This window comes from Lycium ferocissimum, chromosome 7 (genome assembly GCF_029784015.1).
Source record: "Lycium ferocissimum isolate CSIRO_LF1 chromosome 7, AGI_CSIRO_Lferr_CH_V1, whole genome shotgun sequence".
NCBI lineage: Eukaryota > Viridiplantae > Streptophyta > Magnoliopsida > Solanales > Solanaceae > Lycium > Lycium ferocissimum.
In genome coordinates, this window is record NC_081348.1 from 14,613,960 (window position 1) to 14,631,367 (window position 17,408).

The 17,408-nt window shown below is 35.1% G+C and overlaps 1 protein-coding gene across 6 annotated transcripts; it reads left to right on the forward strand.

Moving 5' to 3' along the window:
* The first annotated feature begins 1,784 nt into the window (after nucleotides 1-1,784).
* Nucleotides 1,785-15,747, forward strand: LOC132063456 (uncharacterized). Of its 6 annotated transcripts, none has more exons than XM_059455997.1 (14): nucleotides 1,785-1,980; nucleotides 7,096-7,183; nucleotides 8,510-8,709; nucleotides 8,998-9,067; nucleotides 10,505-10,701; nucleotides 12,314-12,389; nucleotides 12,494-12,577; nucleotides 12,658-12,737; nucleotides 13,151-13,277; nucleotides 13,415-13,474; nucleotides 13,611-13,661; nucleotides 13,759-13,917; nucleotides 14,717-14,849; nucleotides 15,234-15,747. In XM_059455997.1, the coding sequence occupies exons 3-14, from the start codon at nucleotides 8,552-8,554 to the stop codon at nucleotides 15,404-15,406; spliced, it is 1,368 nt and encodes a 455-aa protein (XP_059311980.1). In that variant the 5' UTR covers nucleotides 1,785-1,980; nucleotides 7,096-7,183; nucleotides 8,510-8,551; the 3' UTR covers nucleotides 15,407-15,747. The 6 variants fall into 6 exon arrangements, with proteins under 6 accessions (XP_059311980.1, XP_059311978.1, XP_059311981.1 ...); XM_059455998.1 differs by lacking the exon at nucleotides 7,096-7,183 and having other exon boundaries at nucleotides 1,823-1,841; nucleotides 1,914-1,980; XM_059455995.1 differs by lacking the exon at nucleotides 7,096-7,183.
* Nucleotides 15,748-17,408: the final 1,661 nt, after the last annotated feature.

Below are 17,408 nucleotides of genomic sequence, written 5' to 3' on the forward strand. Positions count from 1 at the left end.
AAAAAATCTATTTCGAGATGCTAATCCCGTGGTAATGATGTTTTGAATGTCAATTTCGAGATTCGAAATTCAATTTATGAAAACGAGTTAGATAGCATTAGTGAACATTATAAAAAATAAAAAGTGTCTACTTTGTTGCTTTCACCAATTTGGCTTGGTGGTTTAGCCTTTCTTGTTTACTTCTTTTTTATGCCAACAACATGGGATCAAACCTTGGTGGGAGCATTGAATGAGATATATTATACCTTAATTGAACCTCTCGTATTGGATGAATTATTTTTTAATATAATATTTTTATTTCAAGAGTGATGGGCAACCTTAGTCTATATGTTGCTCGTGAGCGGAACTGTGCTCTGGAGATTTCTTTAAAGTAACCCAGTCAGTTTTTAATAAACAGTCGCTACCCCCTGGTATGTGCCACTTTCCTAATCGAAAGATAGGAGAGCACCCCTTCTCTCGAAGTTACGAGAGGGAATTCACCCCAAAGCGGATTTTGTTCGCTCTGCTCCTCTTGATTCTGTTGTTCTAGACAAAAAGATGAGAGCTTTTCAAGGTATCCAGTTAGACCCCCGGTTTATCGCCACAAGCATACAACAGTGGATGAGGATATACCTAAGTAACAACACTTAAATCAAAATCCTATAAAATATGACACTTAGTTCTAAAGATGACAAGTTTCCAAGAAAACAAAACTTACCAGCAAGACTTTTACAACCCCTAAAACGACGATCCAAACATTTAGGTATACTTGATGTAATGGCCCGACGTTATTTACGCATTAAAAAAATATATTAAGTTCTATATAACATATTGATATTTTGAGATTTTGAAATATGACTAATCTTTGCCCAAAGTATGAAAAAAAACGTGATTTTGATAGCTTAAAAAAAGAAAAGAAAAAAAAAAACCTCTTTCACGCACAGAATTTGTGCGTGAAGCCTAGTTTGATTTTTTTTTTTTTAAGGGTTAGTTTGGTTTCAAAAATTATTTTTGGGTTAAAAAAGTTCCGGGTCCTCTATATATACACAAGGTTGCAACTTGCAAGCATTCAAACTATTAATGACAAAATATTTACCCTTTTTTTAATTTAAAAATATTTTAGAACAGTTACTTTCAAGTCCAGGATCTACGGTAGAATATTTATTCTTTTAGTTTAATATGTATAAGAAAAATATTATTATATCTTCATTATTTTATTCTCTTTAGTTATTCTATTTTGAAATACAAGAACCAATCCGAAGAATTACTAGTATCATTTATTCTCTCTTCGATTTCTCTCCAATTTCCTCAATATCATAACACCGACTTGAGCCTTCCACTTGTAGGCAGTAGAGGATGGCACAACGTCTGCTTATTATTTGTATAATAAGAGCTTGTTTGTACGGACTTATAATTTATAATTTATAAGTATAAATCATAAGTTGTTTTAATTTTAACTTATAATTTTTTATTTATTTTTATAAATTTGACTTCTACACAAATATTATAAAAGTGCTTAAAAGCACCTACAATAAGTCAATCAAACCCGGGCCTAAAACTCTGAATTCATCGACCCGAATGGTGGCGTTATTGTAGTTTTGTAAACTTGAGGGGAAGATTAGTCATTGACCGGAGATAATTAAGAATCTCTTCTAGCTATATTTTATTACTACTTTTGTTATAGATTCTAATTTCTTTTCTGTTTTCGTTAATTCCAAGATTCGGCGGTTAAAGGGGGGACCCCAGTCCCCCACTGATGGCGCAAGAAAAATGCACAGACAGAGAAAGAAAGAAATAAAGAAAAAGGACAAACAAAATTCTCTCAGAGTGACAGTCAGTGGTGGGAAATGAGATTAGAAACAGTAAAAAGATATCCATATGTTTATTGCCTTTTCAGTTTTTCTGAACTCTCCATATGTTTTAGTTTAAATAAGGCGGCTTTCAATATTGAAATAATAAGCGGTGACAGTAAAAGAAGAACAGAAGGGGGTTTCTTTTTTGGTGCGTATATATCACGTTAACTTACCCATAAACTGTTTTCTACTTTTTGTTTGGTTTGTATTACAAGAAAGTATAATACTGTTTTGAATCTTGATTTTTGTGGATCAAAGTATAAGTTTTTTTTCTTCTTGTTATAAATCAAGGGTTTTTCTTCTACATAGCTTCAGCCCAAAACCCAGGTATAAATTTTACATTTTTTTTCTTCAATTTTATGAAAAACTAGTCCTCTGTTTGTTTCCATAGCTGCTTTGCTTGTGAGTTAATCTATTTCCCTGTTTCCATTTGTTCTTGGGAGTGATTAAAATGAACATGTAAAGAGTTTGTCTTTATGGTTTTTGGTTGCAGAGTATGGTGGTTTTGTGGTAATTCTTTTTTGGCTTAATGCCTGTAAACCCTCTTAAACTTGTCCTTTTTTTTTTTTTCATTTTGACACTTCAACTGAGTGTTGTTTTTATTGAACTTTTGAACTCATCCTCAAGTGTGTCTATTAAATCCTCTAAATCTGATTTTTATTAGAAGTAAAAAATAAATTGTGATAATGAAGGTAAAGTAATGTTTTAAATGTGTGTTAAAAAAGCCTATTCTTTGGTCGAATAGATGTGTGTCGGTTTCGATGGTCTCTTTTCATCTTGAGCAAATTTTAATTAAGAAATTTTACTCTTTTTTTCCTCTCAATTGTTTTAATCTTAGCTAAAAAATCATAATTAAATTAGAATATATATTAGCATTGTTGCTACATTAAGAATACTCAAATTGTGTTTTATAGACACACTTAAAAACGAATTCAAAAATTCAATAAAAATAACACTTAATTAAAATGTTAAAATAAAAAATAAAAAAAATGATAAATTCAGAGAGCTATATATGCATTTAGCCTTCTTTTTTCTTTGTGAGAGATGGATTTGATAGAAAGGCTGATTAGTTGATCCCAGCTCCCAAGTATTTTCGATAGAGATAAGCTTTAGGTAATTTTTTTTTTTATTTTTTTTTGCATCAAATCATGACTAGTATAAGATGGATATTATAAGCAGTTGGTGATAAGTCAAAGCAATGTATGAGCATATCCTTAAGGGAGTACAAGTAGTGATTTATACTTATAAGTAAGGGCAAGGACTTCCAAGAGTAAATAATTGTTGAGTTTTTTGTAAGCATTATTGTTAATTTAGTCATATCCGGTCCTTTCCCGGACCCGACACATAGCAGAAGGCTTTAAAGTATGGATTCGCTTTTTAATATTAGTTCAGTCATAATTGATCTTGTCATGATGGAAAGAAAGGAGAAAAGCCATGTAAGATGTCTGGATGCAGTTTTCAAAGTGTCAACATCACTTAATAAACAGTTGGGATATCTCGTATTATTCAAGAGCTGATAGGAGTCTATTTAAATACTCTGTCATTGTTTATTAATTAGCCATTTTTAAAGTATCTCCTCTAAATGTCTTGTTAATAAGAATAAGAAAGTTTCTTTTGCTGAGACTTGGATCTAACATACTTGTGTCTCCATCATGCATCAGTGGTGGTTCAGTTATTTGAACTTTTCACTTGTTGTGCGATTTTAATTTATTGGTTATGCTATATTTGGTGTATATACTGTGTATTGCACAACCATCAACCTTGAACAAGATGTGTTTAGCATCACTACTTTTGTAAAATTGCAAGATGTAAATTTCCTGTTAGCACACGAGATGATTGAGTGTATTGGGTATCCGTTCATTACTTCGTTTGTTGGTTTTTGTTGTGTGGTTCAATTTTCTCATGAATATTGTATTCGGTTAAGTCATTACACCATGATTCAAGTCCACGTAGTGAGACTTTGATTGAAATTCCAATAGTAGTTTCCTTTCAAGGCCTTGAGCAGATTCTTCCTTTCATCAAAGCCTTCCAAATATGCTTCTTCCTTACTTCCATAAATCATGGAATATTAAAGGATCCTCAATCATATGCAATAATGAGAGATTCTTCTCATTCTGAGATGTGGTACTCTAATTTCCATATCTTTCTTTGCTTTCCTTGAATGCAAATATTTTCCAAATATGCGTAGATACCTTTGACCTTGGAAAATATCTCGCCCATAACTATTTGCGGTAAGAGTATTCTTTTCTTGATATTGTGGTAAATTCAACGCGTTCCTTCTAAAGGATATCTTCTTTTCAGAATAATTAATATTCTCCCAAATAATTTCTCTAAACTCTTCTTTTGGCTTGTACATATATGAGCTCTTATTTAGGCAACCCAAGAGAATTTAAAGATCCTCTTCGTTCACCGTGGATCGTGATTAGAATGTAATCACATTGGTCTTCATTAATTTGGACTTAATCACTCCGAATATGGACTCTTTTGTAAACTTGAGACTTTTGGCATATCTTGATACTACATAGATTTTGGACCTTCCTTAAGTACCAAATCAATCTTGATCTTTCCTTTTGTAGAATATTTTTCTTCCATAGGATCGTATTAAATATTCTTCCCATAATTCTTGCATCTTGATTTGAGTAAGTCTTCATCTTCCACATCTTCATCCGTAATTCCATTTCATCTTCCACATCTTCATCCGTAATTCCATCTAGAAATATCTTCTTTTCCATATTTGATTAGATTTTCACCAAATCCTTCTTTATCAAATAAACCTGTTCCAAAAATAAATTTACCACAAGTAAATGTTCTTTTATTAATAATTATGTTGGTTTGTTATCATCAAAATTAATAGGTGAAACCGTAAACCTAACAGCTCCATCCGCTGCACCACATTCTTTGATAGTAAAGGACCCCTTATATAATGGTATAGATTCAAGAATGTTCTATATAACGTGTTGCAACAATGTTATGCTATGTCTGTAGACTATGAATACATATACGAAATAAATAACAAAAGTGAAAGAGAACTACAATGGGTCGACATAATTAATTGCGGCGGGTTTGTTATTCCTAGAGTCCAGACTCCCAGCGCATTTGTATATATACACAAAAAAAGGTTGCAACTTGCAAGCATTCAAACTATTAATGACAAAATATTTACCCTTTTTTTAATTTAAAAATATTTTAGAACATTTACTTTCTTTTCAAGTCCAGGATCTGTGGCAAAATATTTATTCTTTTAGTTTAACATGTATAAGAAAAATATTATTATATTTTCATTATGTTATTCTCTTTAGTTACTCTATTTTGAAATATAAGAACTAATTCGAAGAATTACTAGGATCATTTATCTCTCTTCAATTATCGTTTGTATAAGAGCTTGTTTGTACGGACTTATAACTTAAGTAGTATGATTTATAAGTAAGCGGAATAGTTTGGAAGGCCTTCTACTTGTCCTGATTAATTACTCCGGTGATTGTACTCTACGAAGTTTCATCTAAATTCCTAAGCATCTGGTGTTTGTACTCTATGAAATTTCATCTAAACCCCTAAACATGTTCAAAACATATATTTTAAACCCCTCTAAACATGTGTGTCTCTCAATGACGCTGAATCCACATCCTTCTCCACCGTGACTTGTCCTTACTGCCGCCAGCTCCCCCATTTCCTCCGCCATAAAATTCGTCTTTACCACCGGAGAAGACCAAAAAGGCAAAGCTTTAGGCGAATAAGACTAGAACAACGTAGGGAGATAAAGGGTCAAAGCTTGAAAGTTTATGCTAACGGATTTCCGGTCACATCGAAGAGCAAGTTTTGTAATAGAATCCAAACAGGAGAATATGGTGGGAATGTCAGCTTTTGCGTTGAGGGCAAGGCGGTGACGGCTTTGACCCTCCACCAAAATCCATCACCGGCAGACAACATTTTTCCGGTCGCCAGAGCTCAGACACTGGAAAATTAAAGCTAAGCATTCATCGGGAAGATCATCTATGTAATCTCTGTAGGCGAAAACAGATGGAATTCTTGACTCATCTTCATCTGAATTCATGAAATGGAATGGTAGGAGTTGGGGAGTCGGCTTAGATGAAGGCTACGGTGACGGTGTTCCGGCCCACCACCGCCGGGGATTGGGTGCAGAACCATGGGAAGGGTGTGGAGAGAGAAAGAAGAATAAGTGTGTGTGTGGATGGAGGTGGGGTGGGGGCAGGGGCGGATGTACCAAGAGCCAGGATATTCACCCGAACATCCTGAATAAAAAATTATAATGTATATTTAGAAAATTTTTTATGTATTTACGTACATATATTAACTTTTGAACACCTTAAATATATATTATAGTGAATATTTAGGTTTAATTATTTTTTCCGAACACTTTGAGTGAAAATTTTAAATTCGCCACCGGTGAGGGGTGTGGGGCGGCGATGATTATTAAGAAGAAGAAGACGAAGCAGATCTGTAGATGGGGAATAGGGTCGGGGCGTTTTTTCCTTTTCTTTATGGTTATTTTTTTCCTTTTATTTTTAATATACATTTTTTAATTAAAATCATTGTCTTCACTCGCTTTCAAATGTGTGTAACCACGCACTTTCTCTGATTCAGCAAAATAAGTGTCACATAACCTCGGTCAATGGTCAGAGGGGTTTAAAATATATATTTTGAACGGGTTTGGGGTCTAGATGAAGCTTCGTAGAGTATAAATACCGGGATGACAAATTAGGGTAAGTAGAAGGGCCTCCCAAACTATTCCGCTTTTATAAATATAAATTATAAGTTAGGAATTCTAACTTATAGTTCTTGACTTATATTTGTAAATTTGACTTCTACACAAATATTATAATGCTTAAAAGCACGTAAAATAAATCAATCCAACCGGGGCCTAAAACTCTGAATTCATCGAAGCGAATGGTGGCGTTATTGACGTGTTGTAAACTTGTGGGGAAGATTCGTCATTGTCATTGACTGGAGATAATTAAGAATCTCTTCATATTACTTTTGTTATAGATTCTAATTTCTTTTCTAGTTTTGTTAATTCCAAGATTCGGCGGTTAAAGAGGGGACCCTCAGTACCTCACTGATGGCTCAAGAAAAATACACAATAACCCCCAATTGATTTCAGTGCTTAATACTCTTTATCTTCTTAAAATCTTGAATAAAGAGAGAAACAAAGAAAAGGACAAACAAGATTCTCTCAGAGTGTCAGTCTGTGGTGGGAAATGAGATTAGAAGTAGTAAAAAGATATTCTTTTTTATTGCTTTTCAGTTTTTCTGAACTCCCCATAAGGCGGCTTTCAAGATTGAAATAATAAGCGGTGGCAGTGAAGGAAGAACAGGGGTTTCTTTTTTGGTGCGTATATTTCACGTTACATACCCATAAACTGTTTTCTACTTTTTGTTTGCTTTGTATTACAATCTGTTTTGAATCTTGACTTTTGTGGGTCAAAGTATAAGTTTTTTTTTTCTTCTTATTATAAATCATGGGTTTTTCTTCTACGTAGCTTCAGCCCAAAACCCAGGTATCAATTTTACATTTTTCTTCTTCAATTTTATGAAAAACTAGTCCTCTGCTTGTTTCCATAGCTGCTTTGCTTGTGAGTTAATCTATTTCCTTGTTTCCCATTTGTTCTTGGGAGTGATTAAGATGAACATGTAAAGAGTTTGACTTTATGGTTTTTGGGTGCAGAGTATGGTGGTTTTGTGGTTCTTCTTCTTCTTTTTTTTTTTTTTCTTCTTTTCTTTTTGTGAGAGAGATGGATTTAGTAGAAAGGCTGATTTGTTGATCCCATCTCCCAAGTATTTTCGAAAGAGATAAGGCTTTGGGGTAGTCTAGATTTTTTTTCTGCATCAAATCATGACTAGTATAAGAGGGATATTATTATAAGCAATTGGTGAAAAGTCAAAGCAATGTGTAAGCATGTCCTTAAGGGAGTACAAGTAGTGATTTATACTTATAAGCAAGGACTTCCAAGAATAAATAATTGGTGACTTGTGATGATTTGTAAGCATTAGTGTTAATTTAGTCATATCCGGCCCTTCCCCGAACCCGGCACATAGCTGGAGTTTAGTGCACCAGGCTGCCCTTTTAGTATTAATTTAGTCATATTGATCTTGTCATGATGGAAAGAAAGGAGAAAAGCTATGAAAGATGTCTGGATGCAGTTTTCAAAGTGTCAACATCACTTAATAAACAGTTGGGATATCTCTTATTATTCAGGAGCTGATAGGAGTCTATTTAAATACTTGTCACTGTTTATTAATTAGCCATTTTTAGAGTAAAGTATTTCCTCTAAATGTCACTGTTAATAAGAATAAGAAAGTTTCTTTTGCTGAGACTTAGATGTAACATACTTGTGTCTCCATCATGCATCTGGGGTGGTTCAGTTATTTGAACTCTTCACTTGTTGTGCGATTTTAATTTCTTGGTTATGCTATATTTGGTGTATATACTGTGTATTGCACAACCATCAACCTTGAACAAGATGTGTTTAGCATCACTACTTTTGTAAAATTGCAAGATGTAAATTTCCTGTTAGCACACGAGGTGATTGAGTATATTGGGTATCCGTTCATTACTTCTTTTGTTGGTTTTTGTTGTGTGGTTCAATTTTCTCACTGAATATTGTATGCAATTAAGTCATTGTAATTTTGCATCTGAAGCCTCATTTGTTGGATTGCAGGTTTTCCATTCATCAAAGCACCGCCAAAACTTGTAGAGCACTATGGTTAATCATATTGAGGATGATGAATCTTTGACAAAACCCCTTGGAAGGTTATCAGTGTTTTATTACGGTGTTGGGCACATGCTCAACGACATAACTTCAGCCTGTTGGTTCACTTATCTCTTAGTCTTTCTAACAGATATTGGATTATCCCCAAGGTTTGTCACTCATTTTCTTGCTGTTGAGGTACTCCGATGAGCACCTGTCTTTCAATAATCTATTTAGGATTAAGACAAAAGGAAAAGAAACCCCTTCCTGCATCTTAAAATTAGCATGTATTACTGTATTGTGATGTAGCTTGTCTGCTGATAGATATCTAACCTATGCCCACCCTTTTCGCAAGTTCGAGTTAATGCTTACTCAAAAGAAAAGGGTAAATACTATAGGATACTGTAGTTTGTGAAGCTGGTGGCTGTGTATTCATGTATACCATGTCTGTTTCTCAGTGATGCTGCAGTTGTAATGCTCTCAGGTCAAGTTGCCGATGGATTGACCACTGTATTTGCTGGTGAACTGGTATCTCTCAAGAACATAACTACTACAACTTACTGCTTATATCACTTCCTTTTTCAAACTTAAGACAATAGCTATGACACATGCATTGCTCTCAGTCTTTGAGTGTAAACTTAAATTCAAATATCACGAATTTTTCTAACATTGATTACCTTGCAAGTTTAAAGCATCAAATTGTATTCTTCCGGAAAATGGAGGAGAGGACTTAAGAAAAGCATGTTAAGATATTTTTAACGCTACTTCCTAAGAGAGATCCTGAAGTCATTGCTAGATGAAAACATGCTCCACCATTTCACCCTTTCTCATCTAAGCATATACTTTTCCAACAACAACATACCCAGTGAAATCCCACAAAGTGGGGTCTTGGAGGGTAGGGTCTACGCAGACCTTACCCCTACCTTAGGAGGTAGAAAGGTCGTTTCTGGTAGACCCTCGGCACAAGAACAAGCAATTCAAAGCAGTATATATATCCATTGCAAAATACCATGAAAAGCATGATAAAGCTGACTGAAAAAAGAGTCGTAACTACCACAAAATAATACGATAATCGAAGTACAAAGAAGTATAAGAAACAACAGATAGCACAAGTAACAGAAATCGAAGGACAAGGGACTACAAGAATAATACTACGACTACTAGTATGAAAGCATAGCACTCGACTACTTACTAACCTTCTACCCTAATCCGTGTCCTCCATAACCTCCTATCTAAGTGATGTCCTCGGTAAGCTGGACCTGCGCCATGTCTTGTCTAATCGCCTCACCCAAATACTTCTTCGGCCTACCTCTGCTTCTCCGAAAATAGTCCATAACCTACCTCTCACACCCTGCATTAGGGCATCCGTGCATCTTCGCTGCACATGCCCGAGCCATCTCAACCTCGCTTCCGCATCTTATCCTCCACCGAAGGCACTCCTACCTTGTCCTGAATCTCCTCATTTCTAGTCCTATCTCTCCTAGTATGCTCACACATCCACTTATTCAAAAAATAGTATGCCCACACATCCATCACAACATCCTCATTTCCGCAACTTTCATTTTCTGAACGTGAGAGTTCATGACTGGCCAAAACTCCACCCATACAACATAGTCGGCCTAACCACCACTCGGTAGCACTTCCCTTTAAGCTTTGGTGGCACCTTCTTATCACACAAGACCCCAGATGCGAGCCTCCATTTCATCCACCCTGCCCCAATACGATGTTTGATATTATCGTCAACCTCTCAAATTCTTTGGATAATAGACCCAAGATACTTCAAACTTCCTTTCTTTTGAATGACCTGAGTACCAAGCCTCACTTCCACGCCAGCCTCATGCATTAGTTACTGAACTTGCACTCCATGCGCCTCAATCCCAGCTAGTAGCACATATACTATTTTTTTTTTTTTTTTTTTTTTGACTTTTTAACCTTCTAACTAATATTTGTTGTTTTACATGATAGATAGACAGGTTCGGGCATTTTAAAGTATGGCATCTTGGAGGATCTGTCTTGGTTGGGGTGTCATTTTCTTCAGTGTTTGGCGGTTGCTTGCCTTGCAAACTTATTGGTTCTGATTCGGCGATGCTGCAAACTATTGGTTACAGTGTGTTCGCTGCGATCTTCAATGTGGGATGGGCTGCTACTCAAGTATCACACATGTAATGTCTGCTCTTATCTTTCTTCTTGTGCTAAATATTACAACACTACTGTGTTAGGCATTCTAAAGACTTGCCATTTACTCCTGAAAACCTTCCGATGGTTGGATTAACATATTAGTCCATTATTTTGAGGACCGTTTTCTGTGACTAAGTGAATGATCAATGATCTGCATCCTCCATCAATCCTCCTCCTGAAGTTAGCAGCAATAAGAATGGCAATCCATGTAGCTTTCCACCCCCAAAAAGTTATCTTTCTCCATGCTGCTGAAGAAGAAAACACTCCTCTCCAGTTGCTGTAGTAAGTTATACGTCTGGATGGTAATCTCTCCCTGAAAGGGCTCTGTCTTGAGCTTGGTGAATACAATGAAGTCAGAAATTCCTCCAGCTTCTCCATCTGCCAATCCAAGATGATACCTCTAAATTGTAAATCCAACTACGCTAGTCCCGCTCTGTAACACCCTAGGAAAATTTCACATGGGCAGAACACAGGAAAAATGGTAGTGTATATGAGGAAGCAACCGTGAGATCCTTGCGGTCCTAGGCCCAAAGCGAACAATAGAACTAGTGGGTTGGGCTGTTAAATATAGTATCAAAGGCGGACTCCTGTGATACGACGGTGCGCAAACCTAAGCCGAGGAAGCTAAGTTCCTAAGGGGGTGTATGTGACGGCCATGACTGCACAGACTGGCAGGCTTCTATGTTAGCAGGCTTCCGAAGGAGTGTATTCACATGTTAGGCAAATCCAACCCAATAAAAAAAAACATCTTAGGTAAATTTCACATCGGAAAGGAGGAGAAAAGTGAAGTGCTACATAATACAGAGGATGTGTTCACATGGTACACACTTTTGCACTCGATATGAGTTGTCCAAGGGACAAAGCTATGAGGTCTGTTGGAGCAAAGCAGATAATGTGTATCATGGTCTTGGACTGTGACGCGCTCTTCCCTCCTCCCTTGCAATAGCTTCCTGATTGCTACAGATAGTCAACTGTATAGAGATGGTGAATATAGGTTGCTCTGGACTCCTCTTGCAACACCAGTGCTATTCCCTAATTAAAGCCTTTCCACTCCCTATTGTGGAGTCAATATTTTTGGAAAATGTCTGTCGGTCTCTTTATAGTTTCCTCTCAAATAGCAGTGCCATAAGGACAACATTTGTTCATTCTTTAATACCAAACTTGTATTCCATATCTATCTCCTTTGATCCTTCGCCACCATTCCCTTCGTCCACCCAAATGTCTGCAAAACCATAAATATTCTTCCGACAGAACTATATTGTCACTAACCCCAAGGCCACCATTTTTAATTGCACAAATTATCACTCTTCTGCACACCAGCTATAATTGTCATCACTTTGGCGCACTGAAGCTACATAGGATCCTGATAATTATCATGAAGTTATTACCGTTTGACAAGTAATTGCTCTGTTAACATGCTAAACTTTTCTCAAATTTATAGATTGCAGGTAAATAACTAAAATTGTAGTAATTTGAGAAGGACCACTTTAATCTTCCAAGCACATGACTTCCCTATGAAATTTTACCAAGCGCAACCCAAACAATAGCTGTTAGTTATTTGGAATTTGATAACAAGATATATTTTGCCTGCTGTAGGTCAATGGTGAACTGCATTACACTGAACTCGACAAGCAGAGTAGTTTTAGCTAGTTGCCGCAATGCTTTTACAATGGTTGGTAATCTCCTTCATGACTTCATGCAAAATTTCCTTATACATGTGAGCAGTCATTAACTTTTGGTTTGCTCTCCATTTGCTTGAACCTGATGAATTTGAAGGTTGCGAACCTTAGCTTATACGCAGTTGCTTTTGTCGTGTTCAATGTCATCGGAGCAGGGACACCTGATGCTGTTGAGAATCAGGTGTGTGATATTCGGTTGTTGCACTATTTACTCTTAATTTTTTCTTTTGGCTGTGTTCTCAATACTTTTTGAATGAGCAGTACCGTTGGATTGCATATATATCAATTTTCATTGGAAGCTGCTTCGTCGTCGTGTTTGCTTTCGGAACCAGAGAGCCAAGGTCTGCACATGTCTTATTTATATGTTTTTGAGTGAATGCATTGGCTGCTTGTTTGCTCGGACTGATTTTTAATGAAAATGAAATTGTTTGCTATTATTTCATTGCTTGGCTGAGCTGGAGATAGAATCACTTTGTTTGAGAGTTCTGATGGAGCTAACCACTGACCAGCTTAGGCATTCATCAAAACTGCTCAGCTTTTCTTCCTCCATAAAAAATGTAGCTTCGTTTGTGTAAACCCAATTAAAAACACAATTCCATCCTGAAGAATAATTCAGGTCACTACAAAGAATGAGAATTATGCTAATTTTGATATGGGAGATTGCTTTCAAGTACCATGAGCTGTCAGTATAAGGGCAAGTTCTTGATAATTATCTGCTTAGACGTTAATCTCTAATATTACCTTTCTTGGCCAGGTTGAAACTAGAAGCTCATGTCAAAGGTTATGTTAGAATTTCTTGGATGTATTGGTTTAAGAAGATTTTATATCACCAAGTTGCTCTTGTTTACCTGCTTACCAGACTTGTGACTAATGTCTCCCAGGTGAGTATTATTTCTTTAGAATTTAGCCCTTTTCAATAGATATTACGATAATGACATGGATTTCATTTATATCATATTTCTTAAGCATTCACTTGGTTTTATAACCGATACAGTTTATCTAATTGTTTGCGCTGCAGGCATTTCTTGCTTTCTATGTGATCAATGACCTGCAGATGAGTCTATCTTCAAAAGCTTTGGTATCTTTCTGGGCATTGTTTCCATTTAAAATAAAGACCTTTTATTTGAAGAGAAGGGCAAGGGAAGAAATACAGTACTAGAAATACTAGAAATACAGTACTAACTCCTATTCCTGTGATTAATTGATGTGGATAGGTCCCTGCGATCATCTTTGTCTGCAGCTTCGTTGTATCCATCCTGCTACAGGTCCATACAGAACAGAAATTTTTCATATTCTATCTCAATTTTCCGAAGTGTTATTTTTTTGCCTGTTCTTTTTCCCTTATAGCTGTATTATATGCAGGAGATTAAGTGGACAAGCCAGCGATTGAAGGGCTGTTATACTGCAGGTGGTCTCCTTTGGGTACTTTGTGGCACAGGAATACTCCTGCTTCCAAGAAACATGAATGCTTTTATGTATGTCTTGTCGGTATTCATTGGCATAGCAAATGCCTTGATAATGGTAGGGTTATTGTTCTCTGAGCTTAGTTGGAGCATCAAGTCTTGAAACTTTACTTAAGCACTTTATCCTGTTACAGCATATCTATATTTAGCATTAAACTTGTAAAAGAACACAGATGTGTGGTTGGTCAACCATAAGGCAGCAATTATTAACGAGTGAAAAGTTTAAACTTCGGTTTATTAGTCCATATATGTCATGTTTATTTCTGCTGACATAGGCTAGAGGTGCTCCATGCAATGCCTTCATCAACTACTAGATGGTCAATATTTTCTAATTAAAGCATGATACAAAACCATTTTGAAACAGCTCAGGCTCTGGTGCAAAAATTCATTTATGATAAATTTATATGGACCAAATACTCCTTTAAGCATTGATCGACTCTCTGTTGTGGTTAACCGAATTGTCACCTTATATATGTGGAAATACTTATCTCCTTAGAAAGTTTTCCATTTATTTCTTAATAATATTCTTTTCACAAAGGAGCTCTATTATTGTGGTTTTTGCTTAATTTGGCACTCGTTGAGTACCTATCAAGTTAGTAACTAACAAGCTCCTTGTTTAACTGGAGAGTAGGTAATAATATTCTGAGCTGGGGAATTTGGTTCAGCTACATACCTTTACATACATGCATATACTTTCTATTATATGAGGAAGCCAGGCTCTTGATTGTGTCATGGACTGGAGGAAATAGTGAAGGAGTGTGATTTAAGATGTTTGTTTCATTGTAAAACATGCTATGTGATCACAAAACCTACTATTACAATCTTCATGTGCACCTCTTTCCTATGTGACTTAACAGGTAACTGGAGTGGGCATGCAAAGTACCTTGGTTGGGCAAGATCTCCATGGCTGTGCTTTTGTGTACGGATCATTGAGCTTTCTGGAGAAAATGATATGTGGGGTGGCTTTGTTCGTTCTCGAGTCATATCAGAGTAAGCATCGGTTCCACATCTCTGTTATCTTGGTGAATTTGCAGCTTCAATGTAAATTCATTCTAATTTTTCAACATCCATAACTGAGCACGTCTATGGAAAACTAGTGAATTGGCTCCACCTATATTCATTAACAGAGTTAAGTAGTTAATAGTTTCTCCTTTTTATCAGCCGAGATCACTGGGTATGTTGTTTTTTTTATCAGCCAAGAACTTTTTGCTTCACCCTCTTATTTTCACCCTATAGACTTGTTACCAGAAAGTTTCTGCTAAGATCTGTAATAGGGTACAGAATTCATTTCCCTTTTCTTAATTAGATTCTCTGTAGTTTCCTTTCATCAGATAACACTCTATTTAATTTGACAATTGTTACCCTTTTGTGCAGGATCCTCTCCGGGACTTCAGAACTGCAGTCCAAGATACCCATTCTTCTCCCTCAATCGGTATGCACTAGGTCTCGTTCCAGCGGTCTGCGCGCTCCTTGGGGTGATCGTCACCTGCACTATGAACCTCCCGACACCCACATTGGTACCTCTGGAGGAACCTCTACTGGGCTAACACGTAACAGCTGATGATCTTATAAACAGTCATATGTTTAAGAAAGAGATTCAATTGTTGCTATTGGATGTGTTTTACACGGATGAACTTTTTTCAGCAGACACCAGTAGGTTATACAGAACATTAATTCCATTGATACTCCTCCTTAGCTTCTTTCCGTGCAATTTCAACCCATTTAGGATCCCTTATAAATTATTTGTACATATTCAGATTCGCATCAGTACAATGATATGTAATAATTGTAGTCTTGAACTTAAATTGTCAAAAATTGTACATAGTTAGAAAGATGTTCTTGCTGTAGAACTCTTGAAAATCAGTAATATGATGGAATTAGTTTTCTTGTTCTGGCTTTATACTATGTATGCTCTTTCTTGTAGACTAAGAAAATGCACTCATGAAAACTATTGAAATGACATGTAACCAGAAACTACTTGCAATACTGTAATATCTAAGCAGATTTACTTTGCAAGGAAAGAAAGTGACTGAACCCTGTTGTTTGCTAACAAGTGTCACTAAACTTTTGGTCTTAACTGTAGCTTTCAAGAAATTTATGAGATTTACTGCAAAAAGTTCCTGAAAACAGGAATACTCCCTACCTGCCTCAAGATTTCTTATCCGACTTTTATTCGACAAAGAGAGAAGTGAAAAATGTAAGTTATGCAATATTTGTTTATAAAATATGTGAAGATCATATGTTAGGTTTTGTGTTTCTGAGAATAACTAGACGGCGTATGCTCGTGCTGTGCACAGGCCAACACTTTGGATTATAGTGTATCTATGTGTATGTAGTTGTGTTTGGATAGTGATAATATATATATTTTATATTGCTAATAAACATACATAAGTTTATATATATATAAATATAAATAAAGGTAAACTTATGTATTTTATATATATATATATATTATCACTAATCAAAAAGATTAATATAATATTGTAATTTGTCTTTCCGTATCCAAAACTTTATTATATTAGTGTTTGCTACGAATACAAAGTTTGCAAAAATTTATTAATACTTTTTAAAGAGAAGACTTGTTTAAAAGGAAACTATTTTCCTCTCTTTGAGATAAAACAATAGCAATATTTAAGCATCAGTTGATATTTTGAATTTTAATTCGATTAATTTAAAAGTGTAAATTATTCTATTATTAATGTATGTAGATTGGACGTAAACAATAATTATTATTTTTTATCAAATTTTGATTTGGATAATTCTAATTTAAATTATTAAATTAATTTTACATGTTTAAAACGAAATAAAGTAGAAATTTGATGTTCTATTTAAACGAAGAAGTACTATTTTTTAATTTTTGGTAAATATCCTTGGTTTAGCTCATTGTACTTGTTATGTTGTCTTTTGAACGGTTTTTTCAAGGAAACGTCAATTAGAATTATAATTTGACTAATTTACCTTATTCATTATTTGATCTCCATTTAATATTTTTTTTTACGACATTAATCTGTTTTCACATTTATTAGAATAAGAATAAAAATGAAAAAGTAATTAAATTCTATCTTATTTTAAAACATAAATATTTTAAGTATATTTATTTTACTAAACATAACAAATAAATGACATGGCGGAATAGCAAATATAATGCTTAAATGTCAGATTAGATTTCTGCGCTAATATAAGAAAAGAAAGAAAATTGTATGGTTTATTGACTACTTAACATTTTAAGAAAGCAATATATAAGTCCATTGCCATTGCAATAATTTTATTTGGTTCCACTAATGGGTTGATACGTATGTAACCTAATCCACCATTATGATATTGATGTAATGGGAGTATGATTTTTTAATATGTGGTGCACATTTTATTTTTTTTTTGACATTTTTTTTAATATGGGTCCACTTTTTTTTTTTCACATGAGTTTGGAGATGGTGGGGTCCACTTTTTTTTTTCTTTAACGATGTAAAATATTCTATTATTAATGTATGTAGATTGGACCTAAACAATAATTATTATTTTTTATCAAATTTTGATTTGGATAATTCTAAT